This window comes from Pleuronectes platessa, chromosome 5 (assembly GCF_947347685.1).
Source record: "Pleuronectes platessa chromosome 5, fPlePla1.1, whole genome shotgun sequence".
In the NCBI taxonomy this organism is placed as follows: Eukaryota; Metazoa; Chordata; class Actinopteri; order Pleuronectiformes; family Pleuronectidae; genus Pleuronectes; species Pleuronectes platessa.
Window position 1 is genome coordinate 29060304 of NC_070630.1, and position 18951 is coordinate 29079254.

The 18951-nt window shown below is 40.6% G+C and overlaps 1 protein-coding gene across 3 annotated transcripts in view; it reads right to left on the reverse strand.

Annotated features, from left to right (window-relative positions):
- Nucleotides 1-18951, reverse strand: part of tpst1 (tyrosylprotein sulfotransferase 1) — a 48462-nt gene that overhangs the window by 19530 nt on the left and 9981 nt on the right. For all 3 annotated transcript variants that reach the window (XM_053422169.1, XM_053422170.1, XM_053422168.1), the window contains exon 3: nt 8607-9644. In XM_053422169.1, coding sequence (XP_053278144.1) covers nt 8607-9463 — 857 coding nt within the window. In that variant the 5' untranslated portion in view covers nt 9464-9644. The remainder of the gene's footprint in view (nt 1-8606; nt 9645-18951) is intronic.

The following is an 18951-nucleotide window of genomic DNA, read 5'->3' on the forward strand; positions in this document are numbered from 1 at the left end:
ACACAATCACCTCTATATTATCCACTACAACTTCACAGCAAAACATACTTCAAAATTATTCCACGGTTAAATCAACAAACCTCTGAAACAGGTACTTTTGCTTGGATCAATTGACTAATGTTCTATCGGATTCCATTTTTACACCAGTAATTTTACTTCTACTTTTAAGGTACAGTGGTGAGCAGTCAAATGCATGCCAACTAGCTGCACTAGAATTAAAGAACAGAAAATGTCACACCTTGTTAAAGCCCTGAGACAAATTGCAATTTGTGAATTGATTGATTGTGATGTTTTTCAAACATCACTGTATGACTGTGATGTTTACTGTAACTGCTGCAACATCTGCTGCCTTACCTTTTGAGTAACCCTGCAGACACAGGCAGACAATACATCCTACCTTCAGTACGATAGTTCTACAACAGCAGAAGATTAGAAGCATGAATGTGCAGCTTAAGAAATCTAAAGAAATGCTGCGATGCAACAAAATCTAATTTTTTTCCAATATTTTGTTGAATCCATGATATAAAATTATGATTTTAATTGCTTGTGTACAAACGTATCAACCCAACCTATAAATTATGGGAATTAGGGCCCACGGCTACAAAATAATTACTGCCAAAGCTTCAGTGTTAGGGCAGATGCAAAATATAAGCCTGGAATGCTTGTACAATTCTGTAGTATAACTGTTTTTTATATTTTGGTGCAGATGAGGGCATATTACATGCATGTTCACAATATCAACCCCCTCCCCAGTTTGCACTTGTCATTTGTTAGGATTTTCTACATTTCTTAGTCATATGTAATTGTAAAGTCAGCTTTTTTCTTTACATTTTGGATTGAACAGAAATTTGATTACCTTGCCTTGGCCTTTGAAAAACTAACTATTATGGCAATTAGGAATTTCAGATATAAATGATATGATAGATGCATGATGACAAAATAATTTGTAGATTATATCTCATTGAAAACAATCATTAATCGCAGCTTTTGTCAAGTCTTTAAAGAACTAAATGGTAGAGCACAACACAAAACAGTGCTTTTCAGTTCTGAAGCTGATGTCATACATTTTAGGTAAGTTATAAACTGTTCAGCTGTTAGTCATTCAAACAAAAAGGTGAGCAGAATAACTTCAAAGTCGCACTTGTCGCACTTGTGGAGAGGCGGTGGACTAGTGGCAGAAAAATTGGACTATGGGCAGAAAATCCGACTGGATGGTCTCTGGTTCAACTCCACGGAGTCACAACCCAAAAAAAACAACATACCTTAATGGACAACACCTGGATCTGTACAAAAAAATCCAAAAGGACTCTCCCTACCCCACTGTCTAAGTGCTCCTGAGCAAGGCACCTTCCTCCCCCAACATCTGCTCCCCGGGCGCCGTGCATGGCTGCCCACTGCTCTGTGTGTCCTGCTGTGTTCACCAGATGGGTCAAAAGCAGTGGAAAATTTCCCCCCCATTTGCATGACTGTGTCTGTGCATGTGTGTGGGATTGATAAATGTATCTTGTATCTTGTTATCTTTTAAACATCCAAATAATGCAGATCGACGTTTCTTGATCACCGACAACCTCTTCGGCAGAGTACAATAGGAAAGTCTCTGGCAAAGAACATATTAACCTTATCCAGGAAAAAGACACTGCCAGGTTTCATTTAGTGTATGTATAACTTTTAAAACTAACATTACAATAGGTTGCAATGTAAAACACTGGAATTGGAAAATTGCATTTAGTCAAATCATTTGTTATTAATGTAATGTGACAAAAAAAATATTTTCTGCCCATCACATGACCACTTGCCTTTGGGCTGATGCTCTTTATGGCCTGCTGCTTGTCAGTTATTCCTTACCGGACCTCTTCATCACAAGGGGGTGTTGAGTATGACCAACGGCGGATAAGGGAGAGTAGATAGAGAAATCAAGATTGCAAATAAGATAGAGAATTAGGGAGGAGGGATGGAGTGGCTCTCTGTTCCTGGATAAGATAATGGAGCAAGTCACTCAGCAAGTCAGGCCTTTACTAAATCAAAGCCAGGTAATTGATGTTAATGCTAAGAGAAGGTCCCGCCATGGGGCCTGGCTCCCCACTATTGAGTTATTCCTTAAAGACCCAAAGCTTTGGGATAGTTGAGAGTAAGGAGTGCTGGTGGTTGCAGTGGATAAGCGGCATGTCAGGGGGGTTGACTGTAATTCACCAAGGGCAAAGCACTTCAGAGGCAATGGAGCAAAACATTTATGATCATAAAAGGTAGTGACCCCTTGTAGTTTGCCTATTGTTCATAATTTTTTTTAAGATTATTTCCAACATTTTGTCAAAAAAACAGGACATGTTGGTAAGAGAGAGAGCATAAACATGACTTGATTCAAAGTTCAAATTTATTATTTGGATTATGTTCAATAGGGGCCAAAGAGTATACAGGTTGCATTCCAACTAAACACCACATTTGAAGAGACAGAAAATAGTTTGATTTGCTACCGAGTGTTTTTAAGAATCCATTTTAGGCAATAAATCACTGTTTTCTCATTAATCATCATGAACTTTGTTTCTGACTGTGGCTGCTAACACTAGTTATTAGACGTAGACATGTAGGGCAAAGCAATGTCTCCATGCCTATCTTCTGCTAAGCTCAGAGGGCTCTGGTTAAGGTACCAATTCATTAATACTAGATGGAAGTCAATTTCTAGAGGGGTGATGTGGACACTAAATGACCAAGATCTCCATCTGTATGCCAAAGAGCTTTTCCCCTTTCCCTCCCTGTGCAAACCTTGCATCTGTTTTGGCCTCATTTGTTTTTCAGTTACATAGTACAGCTGTAGCAGGTTCTACATGCAAGCCCATTTTATGAAAACATGACCACTGAAGATTTTCCAGTGTCTAGACACAAGTGAGAGACGAGGACACTGCTGCCTTACTGAGAACCTCAAGTGTCCTTACCATTGATTTGTAGAGGTCCAGCATCGTAGTGGCAAGGCTGAAGAACACTCAAGAGTCTCCATGGCATCTCTGCTTGAACCACGACATGCCACGCAACACTTTAAGATGACCTTTGACATCTTAAAGTTGTTTATAGGGTGTCTATTGTTGACACAGGCAGCATGACTGCAGGGGAGCTACAATGTAAGGTTTCTGGTATGAACGCTGTATTTGCTTGAATAAAAGTACAACTACGTAGGCAACTAAATGCAAAGACTTTACAGTTGTTTAATAATCAAAACCTTGTTATACAAATAAATTGATTCAGTAAACAGAATTATTTTATCATATATATGAATAATCTTTAGATTATTCAATAATAATCGATAGGTGCAGTCTTAGTATGTAAAGCGTACGGCGAAAAGCGTGGGGCACGTGCAGACCCGGAAATTAGTTTCTTCGCAGAATTTGCCAAGTTGAAATGATGTCGAAATTCTGCGTTTCCCATTATGGCAAAAGAGTTGGCGGGGAAGAGGAAAGCTGTCACCTCTGTGAAGCACAAGTTACAGGAATTCAACAAGAAATACACCCTAGCCTATCCGGCGACACTGTGATTCAAGTGGAAAGGGATAACCTGATTTTGTCAATGAGAACAAACTTAGTGAAGATTGAACATCCAACGAGGGAGGTGAGCATATATTTATGTAGTAATGAAATTGGAGATAAGCATGGCGAAGCTGCCACCGAGGGAGGAGGGAAGAGCGGTAACCTGTAGACTGGATAAGGTTTTATTTTTGTTTCTCATTTTAAAGCTGCAAATGACAGCTCCAGGATTGTCTGGTTTACTTATTGGTTTGGTTTTTCCGTACTAGAAACTTTCTATTTCCAATTTATTGTGGCTATTCTGACAGTGTACATGATTTTTAAACAAATGGTAAGTATGGGTGGCATAGACATTATGATCAGATTTATCTAAACAATTACTGTGTAAAAGAAATGGATATGCAGAAATATTTGAATTATAATTGGGATTAGGAAATGTATTAAGTACATATCGTGGAATATGAATGGAAGTGGAAATCCAGTCAAAAGACAGAAGGTGTTGTCATATTTGAAAACTAATAAAGCAAACATAGTTTCATACAGGAAACCCACATAATTGTAGTGTTGCTTAAAAAGTTTAAAGAGAAAGGTGGAAGATATTTGTGCAAGCATTAATAGAAGGCCTACAGGTGATATTATGTGACTTTTATGCACCTGATCAAGGAGACCCCATTTTTTCCATGAGGTAAAAGGTATTAGGGGAGATGGAGGGACAAATAATACTGGCAGGGTACTTAAACAAATGATTTATCCTATTCTAGACAAATGTAGACTCAAGGGCTCTTCGATGACTAAGGACAGGGAAGCAATAATATGTTAAAATATAATCTGGCTCTCACTTTCAAAAATCCCAGTCTGGGTACTGGGAAGATTTCCCCAAGACAGGTAACTCAAAACATAATTCCTGCCACCAAACAGGGTAATAAATTAGTTCCCTCAGCAAAAGATATAACAAGACATTCCAACAGTATTATGAGAAATTATATACATCAACAATATCTGTTAATGACAGCCAAAAAGAGCAAGAATTGTATAAGGAAAACCATCAAGCTAATGAACACTGGGAAAAAGTGCTGTCATAAAACCAAGATTTTTCGTTACGATACTAGGGGTCCATTATGTACCTTGGTTAAGAGATCAATAAATAAAGAAGTCAAACAGATATCCATATAGGTGTAGCATGTAGAAAATTAACTCCACCATTATTGTCATGTATAATTATAATTATCAAATATAAATCCATGCATTTAAATTTGTTTTATTTTAAAAACAATTTACTTGTCCACATCGTATGCAGAAAGGGTGGCCCTGCTGGTACTAACATTGTCTCCCATTGTAAAGAACACTCTCACGCTAGGGACAGAGGTTTTTAAAGCTCAATGTAATTTATGTTCACTATCTCCATGCTCAATATAATAGAAATTTATCTGTTAAGTGTTTGTTGTTTGTTTGTATTCATGCATGTAGGTTGGTTTTTGACAATGGATAAGTAGCGGTCAATTTATAGCATTAGGCTTTGTATAATTAGATTATTGTAATGATCAAGGTCATAACTTGTTTACTTTAATAACATAACGTCTTATTATAAATATACATACATATGACAGCTGCTCTAGTGATAGAGAAAAAATTAAATCTACATGGAGGCACTGTAGGTTCTCCTGCATGGAGTGAAAGTAAAGCGTTGCATACACAGTAAACATACGGCTTGTATTTAAACACTCCCCTAGCACACTGGCTGCAGAAGGGATGCGGAACAGCATGCTTTATATTTCTGCGCCTAGGTTAACAGATTAGATCTGAACGGCTGCGGTTCAGCTACTGCTAAGCAGTGCTGCTCTTCTAGAGAGTTGAGGTCTTGCAGTTTTTTCCCACCAGCTCCACGCGCAGCACGTGTCCTGACGAGAACCAAGAAAAGAGAGCACATTTCTCCAGTATTAGCATCGCTACACTGGCTTCCAGTTAAATCTAGGATAGAATTTAAAATTCTCCTCCTCACCTTCAAGGCCCTAAATAATATAACGCCTTTTTACCTTAAAGAGCTGTTAGTACCTTATCAACCCACTAGAGCACTCCGCTCCCAGAATTCAGGCCTACTTGTCATCCCTAAAGTCTCTTAAAGTAGAGTAGGAGCCAGAGCTTTTAGCCATCAAGCCACTCTCCCGTAGCCTGGATGCCAGACGAACTTAGCCCCGCCCACAACATTTGAGGTCGGGAAGTTCGGTCTGGAGTCGCTCCGTTGGGGAGAAATTATGCCCGGTTTGAAATCGACCGGACCAATCAGATTGTCAGGGCGGGCTTTATACGATGATTGACAGATGATCAACGGTAACGTAATCAACTACCTCATCAAAGAGCGCTTGGGTTGACTTTGTTTTCCACAAACATGCCTGCCGCTGGAGAGCTGAGATGTGTAGATGCTGCCATTGAGTCTGTTTTTGGAGACATCGACAGCGCATTAATTTTGAAAGAGGAACAGAGAAACGTGATCAAGGCATTTGTAGATCGAAAAGACGTTTTTGCCGTCCTTTCTACGGGATTCGGAAAAAGTTTAATCTATCAGCTGGCCCCGATGGTCGCGAAGAAGATGGGACACAGAAATGTCGCGTTCCAACCGTGTTATTAAGTTCTTACAGGACCGACAAATGCGATACGATTTGTTTGATGTGTTGTGGAGCTGTAATCCTAAACGGAGAACTTGTTCGTACGTGCATTCACCTTTACTGTAACTGACTGCTACACCTGCCAATTTATGCATACTGTTTTATTCCGTTATTTTGTGTTGGGCTTATTTTTTTTTTACACGTAGCGACTTCCCTCGCATAAATACCTGCAGTTTAAGGAGCGGACCATGTTAAAAGACGCACCAGATCCCTCGCTTGCGGACCAGTGCAATAAGACACCTGCCGTACAGCGCCGGCACAAGGATAGGAGCAAGAACAACGACCGGACGCGGGCTGTGCGGCATTTCTCAAAAACTATAGTTTAACACCCCTCGCCAGCGGAACGAGATAAGGAAGCTGGTCCCATTTACTTTGCTGCAGGTAGCGCGGAACGGGAGTCGCTGTCACGTTAATGCATTAGACATGTCTTGTGGTGATTTGTTTGTTTATTGTATTTTAACGTTTGTGTTTGGTTTTATGGATTAAAATATCGTATACTTAATGTCATTCCAGTTTTATGGTGTATTTACGGCTAAGATTAAGTGAACAATAAAGAGCCGTGTGCCATCATTAGAGAAACTCTGCGTCATGTTCGGGGGGGGGGGGGGGGCTGTTACATTAAAGGCCTCAGTATGCTTCTCCGAGTCCGTTGCGGAAGGACGGACGGACGGACGGAGCGGACGGACCCTTTGTGATTTATAGTTCTACGAGCCTTTTTGTTCCGAAAACAATTCACCGCCAGAACAATAGATGGTGCCACGGAAGTCGAGCTTAGAGAAGCCTACCTCATAAGGTATATAGAAGAAGTCCACGCTGGTTTATTTACGTCCCCCCGGCTCCTCACACACAGTGAACGATGACAACAGAAAAAGGCTTTTGATGACGCGACAGTTATTCGAGGGTTGATGAAAACTTGGTTTAGAAATCCAGTGACTGAATACACTATACTCCCTCCCTCTATTATGAACTAAATTTCCTGATTTTTTTATACATGTCTCATGCTGTCTACTCCAGAATCAATACCCGTATCACCAACCCTACAAAAGTCCACCTGGAAAAGTTTGTACATAGATCTGCCTTTAAGACCTCCCTCCACAAACCCACTTTCAACCATAAATGGTCAATGCAAAGCACGTCATGTATATTAAATAATGCTGCTGACCAATGGGTTTCCACCGTGAGTCCTGACGGAGTCACGGCATCAAGCGACGAGAAGAGGAAGCATAACTTTCTGACACTGACATCAAGGTTTTTGTTAGTGAGGTGGAAGTGATGAGCGACTTCATGGGACAGCAGTGATGTCACTAATAAAGAAAACACACTGATACTCTGCTGCTCACACAATGTGTGAGAGTGAAGACGATAGAAAGAACAGAGCCTGAAAAAAAAAAAGATTACAGATCAATAGAATATATATCAGCTGATCAGACATCGCTGAACCCTCGCTTCCTCCTCATTCTTCCATTCGCATGCAGACATCAGGCAGAATCATGCACCAGTGTCATAGCAGTATTTATTTATTTAGAGAATCAGACCGATTCCCTCACATCAGTGGATCCTTACCTCCACTCTGGGATATTATTTGGAAAGTTTCTTCATTTTTTGTAAGTGATCTCCAGTGCAATCTGTGCGCTGTGCGCCTGATGGCACAGTCAAGTTCACTGCAGGGATTTTGTGATACACGCACAGTGTTAGAAGATATTATTAAAAACTATTGATGATTCAGCTCTGTAACTCCGCTGTTAAATGGAATATAAACGAAATTTGATCTAGGTTGCTATTTAAATATAAACAGATATGTCGCGAGCGAAAAACAGACAACCGACACACAGCTGATCAGCGGCGCAGCGACAGCCATTGAGTCCAGAGAGTTGGGGGATCGACAGCGAAGACTGCGAGATCCACCGTTAGATCCCAATCGACGGGTTGGCGACCACTGCTCTAAATGAATCACAACATGACACAATGATGGACGTGGATTTAGTTTGTCCTCACTGGTAGTGACCTCTTTTAAATCCTGAAAGCAACTAAACAGCCAATAAGCCAAGTCTAGCTTATTGAGACAATAGGCCATTGACTCACATATTACACAGCAGTGAAAAAAACAAAAACAATAGAGCCATTCAAGTTTGAGAGAACTGCTTAAAAAGAAAATCTATTCCTGAAATGCATCACACAGGCTTATGTTGTATAAGACAAGTTTTGCCCAGAGGAACAAACTACGACACAGTCACAATGAATAGCGTGATGTTTTAATCTGTGACATCTATTACTAGTTATTGAGCCAACAAAGAAGTATGAAAGTTTATTTGTAACTTATACGTTAAACTATAAGTATCGTTTAAAGTCTAGGCACAGATCAAGATGTCAGGGCTTGGAGTTGGTTGGGCTAGGGAAAGAAAAAAGTAAAAGGAGTTGTAATATTACTTACTTGGAGAGGGACACTCCTCCAGCTTTCCCAATGAGCTCCTCGTGGTGTAGAACCGCATCATTCCAAGGAATATCAAGGAATTTAAGCAGTGTCCTCATCCATTTCTCAGGATGGAGGACCAACTGTTCGTAGTGCACTGGCAAACATTTATTTGATGCCTCCAGGCACTGAGTATACATGGTCTCTATGGCCCGATTCCACTTTGTAAGGCAGTCCCGGTAGCTGCCCAGATCAAAGCCAGCAATGGTCACCTTCCGTGAGATCATGGAGTGGACTGAAGCCCGCCCATCACGAATCATCAGTACAAACTTGGCATGGGGAAATATTTTAGCCAGGTAGGCAAGTGACTTTAATGCAAAAGGGTCCTTGTTGCACAGGAAGTTCGCAGGCTCTCCGTGTTTGACGATGATTTCCAGCAGGAAGGCCTGCATGGCGGCATCCAGCACCTCATCTGTCACACCTGCCTCATCCAGGCGCATCTTCTCTCGGCCTGAGCGGCTCCACATCTGCTTCATGGCCAGGATACGTGGGATGACACGGGTTTCCTCGCCACAGCGTACCTCTGGGTGGGCATCAAGCATTGCTCGCATTAGTGTAGTTCCACTTCGGGGCACACCGCCGATGAAGATGAGTGGCATGTCTTTGTTGTAAACAAAAGGTGAACTGAGATTCTGGCCTGTCCGTAAAGTGGTCCGCATGCTGCCACCCATTGCTGACAGAGGCAGACTTCCACCCGGCTGACCGCGCTCCTCGATGCGATGGTGGCACTCCATGGCATGGCGGCCCAGGTAGAACACCGTGAGTGAGCTGATGACCAGACAGGCCATCAGCAAGTTCTGTTTCAGCTTGCCAATCATGTTGCAGGTGAGAGACAGCAAAGGACAATATCTCCACAGGGGCAATTTAGGGGGCGGATGGGAAAAGGAACTGAGGGTAATTAAGATTCCCACCCCTTATGGTTGCTTGCTAAGAATCAGGCATGGATCAAGCTCCCTGGTGCACAGCAGGTGTCCAGTTCCCAGCTCCATGAGGCCTGCACTGTGGCACAAAACACAAAACATATAGTTCAGCACTCATTTAGCAAGGTTAATCGCAAAAGATAATTAACTGTTTTCATTTGCAACAACGCCAGAGCAAGTCACATGAGTTAATTTTAAATTTGAGGCAGTCATTTTTTAAGCTCACAGAGCTAATCAGGAATCCATCAGGACACAAAGCTGACGTTAACAATAACGTTATGTATAATGCATGCCATGGCCCTTTACCATAAACAGCCCAACTAAATGCCTAACCCTTACCCTAAGCCTTAGAGCAAGACTTTCCCTTGAACAGTCCTTTGAAAACGTGAATATCACACAAAGGTGTCAAGAACCTGGGGGGTCACTCCTATTGGTCACTCTGGTCCAAGACCTGTGAGGTCACTGGGGCCAATATAAGGAGAGGTCTGCCTAAAATCTCTCTTCTTCCATCCCGCCGAGGGCGGAAGGCTGCTCTCTTTCTCCCATCCTTCGAAGGCCAGCAGGCTGTCCAGCCTCTCTTCTCCTACATCGCCAAGAGGGGGGGCCTGGCTGATCCAGCTTCCTTCTCTATCCAACCCACAACCGGAGGTCAGAGGTGCAGCTCCCAGCTCACCCCTCTCAAGGAAATCTCGCCCTTCAACCTCTACAAAACTCCTCGTAGCGACGCGATGTCCTGCAGGAAAACTTCAACCAGTATCTGAGCACACGGCTCGACAGAATCGCGAATGCAGAACTCTACGACCACAAAGCCAGGAGACGTCACAGAACTGCAAACGGAACAGCAACTTCTTTCCCTCTTTCCCTCGGACTGGTAACATAATCTGGGCTTAATAATTATACTACGCTAAGCAAGACTGTTTATTTGATCGGTGTGTGTTTACAAGTTTGATATATGCTGTGATGTTGTAGGTATAAGTTAAATGAAGGTTAATGGCAGTTAGGCTCGCCACAGGCTTTGTCCCTGACTATCATTATCTGATGAACATACACACAGACACGCAAAGCATCTCACCAAGTTAAACCTTCCCCCTCAGCCGTAAAGCAACGGCCATAAAGCAACCTCAGAAAAAGGGGGGGGGGCTCTTATCTTAGGGACCATATTTAAAGCATGCTAATTTACATTCACACACTCGCACACCTCCTTGTTAGTTAGTTTGTTTAGTAATTTGTGTTTTTATACTTTATTATGTTCATAATAAATGTTCTTCTTTCACAAATGTTCTGTCATTAATATTGCATAAGTGAATCTTGCCAACTGTTACACTGTTAAGAACTCCATAAACCTTCATTGTTCATTATATAATCTTTAATGGTAAAATATTGAGATTTCTAATTGAACTAGATCTAAATGAGACTGATCTTAAATCAATAAATTGGCTATCTTTTCCCTTCTATGAAGGGTGGTGCCCCGCGAGAACTTTAACCAATTAAAGTTATGATTTAATATTAATATTTTAAATATTAATGTTTTACATTTTATTTTGATAACCAAATTTATTGAGTGCCTAAAGGCACACCATTCTATGGTAACACTTTTTAAGCACTATTGCACAACACAATCAATCATCTAATTATATAATAATTAAGTCTTTGTTTAACTCTATAGACCAGGGGTGTCATTCTTACGGCCCGCGGGCCGGATCAGGCCCGCTTACGGGTTTAATCCGGCCCGCGAGATGATTTTGCCATGCATAAAAATGAAACAGAAACTGCTGTTCTGAATGTGTCCACAGGATGGCGCAATAGCAATTCTGTTAAGCAAGCAAACTGTTTATACCGGGGTCGAGCAAGAAGGCTACAGCTAGTCCGGAGCTAGCTTGCCATTCTGCCTACCCGACTTAACCATTACGTGACAAAATGTCTCTGTCAATGAAAGAGAAAAGTGGACGCAGAGTGCAGACTGTTCCAAGAAAAATGGTCATCCTCCTATTTATTTACGGAATCGAATGGGAAAGCTGTGTGTTTGGTGTGTTTACAGCAAGTTTCAGTGCTGAAAGAATATAACGTTCGCCGGCACTATGAGACTCTTCATGCCGACAAATACAACAACTTTCAAGGACAACAGAGAAGAGAGAAGGTGAATGAATTGTTGGCGGGTCTGAAGAAACAGCAGTCTGTGTTTACTCATCAGTATTATGACAGCATATGTGCGTTCAAGTTGAAGCTGTCATTGTGGGAGACGCAACTCGCAGGTGGTGATGCAGCTCACTTTCCTTGTCTGAAAGATGTGTGCGCGACCCAACATGCCGCAGACATGAAGCGGTTTAAAGATAAAATAACGGGACTATTGCAGGAGTTTGAGCAACGCTTTCAGATTTTTGGTGAACTGGAGAAAGACTTCAAAGTTTTTTGCTCGCCATTCACCTTGTATGCCTCTGATCTGCCCGTCAACATCCAACTTGAAATAATAGACTTGCAGTGTGACTCAGATTTGAAGGGCAAATTTGCCGCAGCTGCCTTGGACACATTTTATCAGTATCTCTTGCCATGTTACCCCAACTTGACAGCCCTTGCTGCAAAAGTGTTGTGCATGTTTGGAACCACATATCTTTGTGAGCAAGTTTTCTCTCTAATGAGCATCAATAAAACAAAGCTATGCTCAAGGCTCACGCACATGCACTTGAATAACATCCTGAAATTGGCTGCCACTCAAGATGTGACGCCTGATATTGATGCACTTGTGAAAGCTAAAAGATGCCAGGTTTCAGGAGTGAATTAAACAATGCGTAACCCCACTTAAAATGCTGCATGAGACACTGCACCCTGATATAATTCTGTGAAAATGATTGTCTTCTGTGGTAATTTAAAGAAAGTGAACAGTGTGTGATTTACTGTAATAATGTCAGTCACTTCAGTTCATAAGTTTGGTTTGTTGAAATTGTTCATGCAATGCACAGCTTTTATTTTTCTATCAATAAATAGTTTAGCCTACAAGGCAGGGAGTAACTCAACCCTCTTGAATAGTTTCTACCTCAGTTTGTATGGTTTGTCGAGTTTGCACAGGATTAATATGTGGAAATGACAAATGAGGTATTTGATACCTAGAAGAGTTGTTTTATCTATTTATTCATTATTTATTTTTATTTTGTTCAATCCCAGGAAGGCTGTGACTTAAAGTTACATTTTTTTGTAGATACACTGAGACGAAGTCTAAGTTCCAATCACTAAGGCATTGTGTTCTTGAAATTGCACCAATTTTCTCCACAGAATTTTCAACTAGCTTGAAGAGTTTTGTCAAGATGATCATTTGTGATGTGTACATTTTCAGAATGTGCTTGTTCTATTTTGGACCAAAATAAACAAAGAAAACAATCTGAAGTTGTCATTATTTTTAGGTTATTATGCCATGATTTTACCGGCCCGGCCCACTTGAGAATAGATTTTCCTCCATGTGGCCCCTGAGCTAAAATGAGTTTGACACCCCTGCTATAGACAGAGTGTGTAGATATTTCGGTATTCCAATCAACAGTTGTTGAGACAGACATCACCATCCCCAGAGCCTTCCCTGTTGCTCTTATTCTAATTCATATAAAAAATTAGTAGTAGCAGCAGAGCAGAGTAACTTGTAGACCTGTGCAGAGTAATGCGCCTTAGTGCAGTGGCGCTGCCAGGTGGGCCAGGCGAGGCCACCTTGATACAGTAATGATTAAATGGTTTTGTATTAATATAGCGCTTTAGATAACAGCTTTCCATTCACCTATTCATGAAGTGCATCTATTAGCAGCACTTTATTTCTATAAGGGAGAATTTGGGGTTTCAGCATCTTGCCCAATGACACGTTCGACATGCAGATGGGAAAGACTAAGATCGAACTGCAAAGCTTCTGGTTGGAGGACGACCACTCTACCCCTCAGCCACAGCCGCCCTGCAAAGGCTATAATCAGAGTTTGTCCTTTGAAGCACACAAGAGTAAACTGAATGAATAGCAAATCAATGTGGAGGGCACTGACAACAGCAAACTTGTAATAACAGTAACAGTACTTTTTAAAGCACTTTTTAAGTAAAAAGGGAGATCATATTTGTCTGACAGATTATATTTGTTGATATTAACTGATGAAAAAGCAGCCATGTAAAATAGAATATTGTGGATTTGACGCATTGAAGCACACCTCGACTACTGCAGCCGTGCACACCAGTATCTCAGGAGTGGGCGCAAGATAAAGAGAAAATGACGACAATAATGTTGACGAAAACTTGAGCGACAGATTTACCCAATAAGAAACTACAACGGACAAAGCCCAAGGCTCAATAGATAAGGACATTGTTGAAAAGGGATATTTTGGCTATTTAAAGTCCGACCGGAAGCAGAGTAGAGTGCACTGAAAGCATGTTCCCACAAAGATAGGTTATACCAATTATCTTTTACCATCTGAAGCAGTAATGACCGAAATAGTGATTAGATTTATATTGTGATATATCGATTGATATGAAATAAAAATTATATTGCCCGGCCCTAGTACACACCGTAGAAAAGTGTTTAGAGTGAGGCAATCCTGTTTTTCCGACCTTTTTCTGAGATAAAAATCCTGTTTTCGAACCCCCCCCCCCCTTTTCCGAGATAAAGATCCTGTTTTTCGCTCAAATTTTTTTCCCGTGCATTTATTTTGAAAGTGACGTATAGTGTCCATAGACGTAGCGTCGAATAAAACAGTCAGACTCTCCTTCTGTATAAATAACAGTGAACTACAAAAGACTAATGTAGCCGAGCGGTTAGTTCTCTTTTACTGTCAGGAGGCCTCAGCCGAGAGAGGACACGAGAGATGGTTATTGAATCGGGACATCACACTTATTTTCCTTCACACTTTTCTCCATCGATAGAACCCCTTTCCTTTAGAACCCCTTTCAAAACAAGAGTCCAAACCACCAACCTGCTTATAACAGGAAACACACATCAATCTTAAATCAAGTTTCAAATAAACCTGAAAACATCAGTTGACATTCTCGACCATCTTTCAGGGTATATGCTATAGATAGGTAGAGGATAGTTTAAATTTTTGTCCCGTTGTTAGTGGCTTTATTGTGGAAGATTGATGTGTAGTTCCCGTTATAAGCAGTTTGGTGGTTGGGACTCTTGCTTTGAAAGGGGTTCTAACGGAACCGTTTTAAGCGACGCTATACGTCACTAACTCGGAAAAACAGGAGAGAAAAAAATTGTTTCGAAAAACAGGATTTTTATCTCGGAAAAACGGGGGAAAAAGTTCGAAAAACAAGATTTTTATCTTGGAAATACAGGAAAAAAATTTTGTTAGAAAAGCAGGATTTTTATATAAATTGTTTTTTTTCCCCGAGTTAATGCAATATGCTTCCATAGAAAGTCACATAGTTGACCAGAATATTTTAATTCACTAATATTTAGTTTTGCTGCTATAGGTCTAGAAAGTCGGGGGACACATGACACACGGAGCTACTCTTTCCAGCCACTCTTTCCTCTTCTCAATCCTTATCAAATCAAAGAAATTAAAATCTCATCAATACATGTTACTAACTTGACTTCTTCCCCCGCGTCCCTTTGCCCTATCGTCCGCAAATCCAGGCTGCCGAGGTGGCAGCTGATGTTGGATCCTAATGGCGGCAGTGGACAATGACTCTGGGCTATAGTGGCATCCGATCTTGATGGTGGATCATGATTGTGGTGGCTGCTGACCATAGACTATGATTGCAGCAGGGGTGCTTGATATTTCTCTTCAGATACCCGACCATTACTGACAATAATCCATCATTTCATTGACCTTCAGTTATGCTTAAAAATGTTTTTCTTATCAATGCTGCTAAAGCCTTTATCTTGCTTATGTTCTCCTTTATATGTGGCATGGATATGAAAAAATTATTTTCAGACCACTAAATCTGTAAACTAAACATGGAAACCTCTAACTTAAAATATTAGGTAGATCCCTGTCAAATTTTATTGGATAATATTTTGTCTTAGAAATGATTGCGATAAATTATATAATTGTCATCAGTGTGAAACCATTATTAAACCGCTGGTATAATGATAATATTAGAGCACATCATGCAAATACAGCATTTCAATGACTAATGAACTTAATTCTAAAGAATATTCAGTCTGAAATTTCACAAATAAATAAAAATAAACCACACATGACCAAACAATACACAAAATGGACTCACTGCCTCTTGACTCTTGAATAAATTTGATACATTTGACACAGGATATATGTTACCAGCTCGGTAAACTGGATGGGACGGTTGTGATTTAGATAAATACCCAAGTCTGCAATGTATAAGTTTAGCTGCTTGCTATATTTTCAATGTTTTTAAATACATGTCTCATAAACTCTGGAGTGAATCAAACAAGGGCGTGACTGTAAACTCTGCAGATGAGATGAGGACATGACTCGATCAAATACAGAGACAGACCAGTTACATTTTAGGTGACCAAGGAAAAACTTCACAGATTTTTGGTCGCCCTGATGTCACTTCAAAACTTGTTTACAAGGGTTGCTCTGCAACTTATGTGACCGGTCCAAGCGATAGTAAAAGAAAAAGAAAGGTGAGATTGCAGATTCAGAAAATGTTCCACTAATGAGTTGAAGAATGATCACTCTGTGAGCGATCTTTCCAACACTGTCTGTTTGGTAGCTGTGCCACCTCTTCTGAAAGACCTGCGTTTCCTCTAGGATGATTTTTAGTAGTGGGAGCAGTGGGTAAAAAATAAATAAGTATATAAAATCAAAGGGGATTTAGTTGTATTTATTATTTTGATGCTATACACATTAAGGCACTAAGGCTGCACCTAAGCCTCAAATGAAAAACTCTGTTTACAGCTTTTACTGTATCAGGGTGGAAAAAGCCTGGCCCCTACTTAGCAGCGTCAATTAATTTAGGTGGACCACTCCGCACTACTCTGTTTTTGCATTTGTCTCGTGTGGCAGGAAAATCCATGTCCAAAATGTTGTACTTTATTTACCAACATCAGTGTGTAATACATTTTATAGTGAATCAAAAAAAACTTAGGGTTAGGAGCCAGCCGCGGCGCACCGCCACGGAGGAAATGCACCCGGCGGGGCCAAGCCAGCGCCGGGGAGAGGTCCCGCGAGGAGATTCTCCCACATCTGCACGGAAGCCCTGACGCACGCGTTACGCGAGCAGCCTAGAGACAAGAGTTTGTCCACCGATAGCCGCGCCCGACTCATGCGGGGGCCCGACGGAAGGCGCCCCTTCCCATGAAGGTTAGTGGAAGTGTGAGGAGGCGGGAGGAACGAAGACCTTAGTCTTCAATTGGCTCAGGCACCGAAATGAAACACCGAAATCTGCGTTGCATTTCGGTCCGGGTAGGTACCGGTTGTATTGGAACCGGTACCATATTGGAACCTGTTCTCGGTACCCAACCCTACTTATATATCCAGTTAGTTTTTATTTTCCTGTCATCATTAGCAGTGTATCTGTATGGGACCTTTATTGTGAAGGGTCACCGAGGGATGGTGTTTGATTTGGGAGCTATGTGTTCACTAGTTGAGAAAAAGTCAGCAGGCATATTGTTCTGGTTCAAGCCACATTCGTCCTTATTACACTATTACCTCTCAGTATCGCGCATGTGCAATAGCGACACAACATAGACCAATGGCGGCGTCTGTTGCAAAACCTTGTGTATCAAAGAGTAAAAAGTATGGGAGAACTTCACAATTAACAAAAAAAACTACATGCAATATTTGTAAGGGGGACCTTGCTTTCCATAGAAGCAGGACACGAGCATTTGAAGAGTAGGCACGTTTGACATTGTATCGTAGACGATACAGACTCGCCTCGTAAGATAGCCTGTTAGCTAGCTTGCTATATAAACCTGTGTGCAGGATTCTAGAATCCATTACAAAAATATGGTTTGATTACCGATTTTTAAAAAAAAATTTTTTTAAACGAGTTTAAAAGCCTAATGTTATCCTATTGCCTATTGACATATTTTTTCATTACAATTATGCAGTCCGAAGAACACTGTAGTTTTGTTTGTTGAAGCAAAACAAAAACTAGATTTCTTTGTTTTTGTATCAATAGTAGCCTAATATGCAGAGGTTTTTTAAAAGACATTTTTGAATGAGGTATCGATCTTTATTTTCTTTATTGTCAGTTATCCCATGTCGTTTTAATTTAACAGCTGATTGCTAAATAAGATCAATTGAGGATTTGTATGATTTAAAATCCGATTGGTTGATTAATCGTTTCACTAATCGATAGATTAATCGACTATCAGAATAGTCGTTACTTGCAGCCCTATTCTAAAATGCGAGTGACATGGTTTTAACTTTTAATATAACTACAACCTTTGTGAGGTTTCTGGTGTGATCACTGTATTTCCTTTTATAAAAGTAGTCTTGTAGTATAGTACTATACAGTATGAATCTGTGCATCTTCAGCTCCTGCACACATTTCACAATAAAACCTTTTAAGAACGAAAACAATGGCATCAGTCAACAGAAACGCTGAATGCTTTTATGAAAAAAAAAGGGTAGGAAGTGCTGAAAACATACAAGTCTTATATATAAGACTTATAACTGATAAGCATTAAAACTTTGGTGAAAAGACTGTTCAAAAGTTTACTCTACTGTGAACAGTATGCCGGGGGCAAAAAATCGGCGAGAACACATATCTTTATAAGAGCAGCGCTGCTCCGCGGCTGAACCGCAGCCAGTGTGTTCGCTGTAATCTGTTATCATGGGTGCTGAAATGAAAACCATTGTGGCCCGGGCTTGAAACAACAAATAATGCTGTAGAAGTTCCAATAAACATCATAATCCAAAAGCTGAAAAAAAACATTATCTATTTCTATGATGACAAACATGACTACACACAGCTATATCTTTTGAGTATGAATCTTCACTAGCCACACAATTCGATTCTGATTCAGCAGTCAACAATTCATAAGGCCTGGGCGATATGGCCTAAAACAAATATTGCTATATTTTAAGGCTATATCGCGATACACAATACATTTTTTCAATGTTTTGAATTCGCCTCTAAATCACTGTACAAATGTTAAATTGGCTAAGCTAGTGGACGTTATCATTTCCAACAGCCCCTGAAACAGTTAAGCTAAAACACTTGTTTCAAATCTAATATAAAGGCTATATTATTCTATATTATATATATTATTCAGCTGTGGAAAACTGATTAAAAAATGAACGCAGCATAAAACATGACTCGTTTATGTTTTGTCTCTGCATTGATGCAGAGTCGTCTATTTCGCAATGCATCTAAGAATCAAGAAATGTCCACACCACTACTCAAACCTTAAAAGGTCAACTCCACACTCAAACCTTAAAAAAACTCTACAAAACAAACAACATAAAACCCCTGATATTTTGAAAGCACAC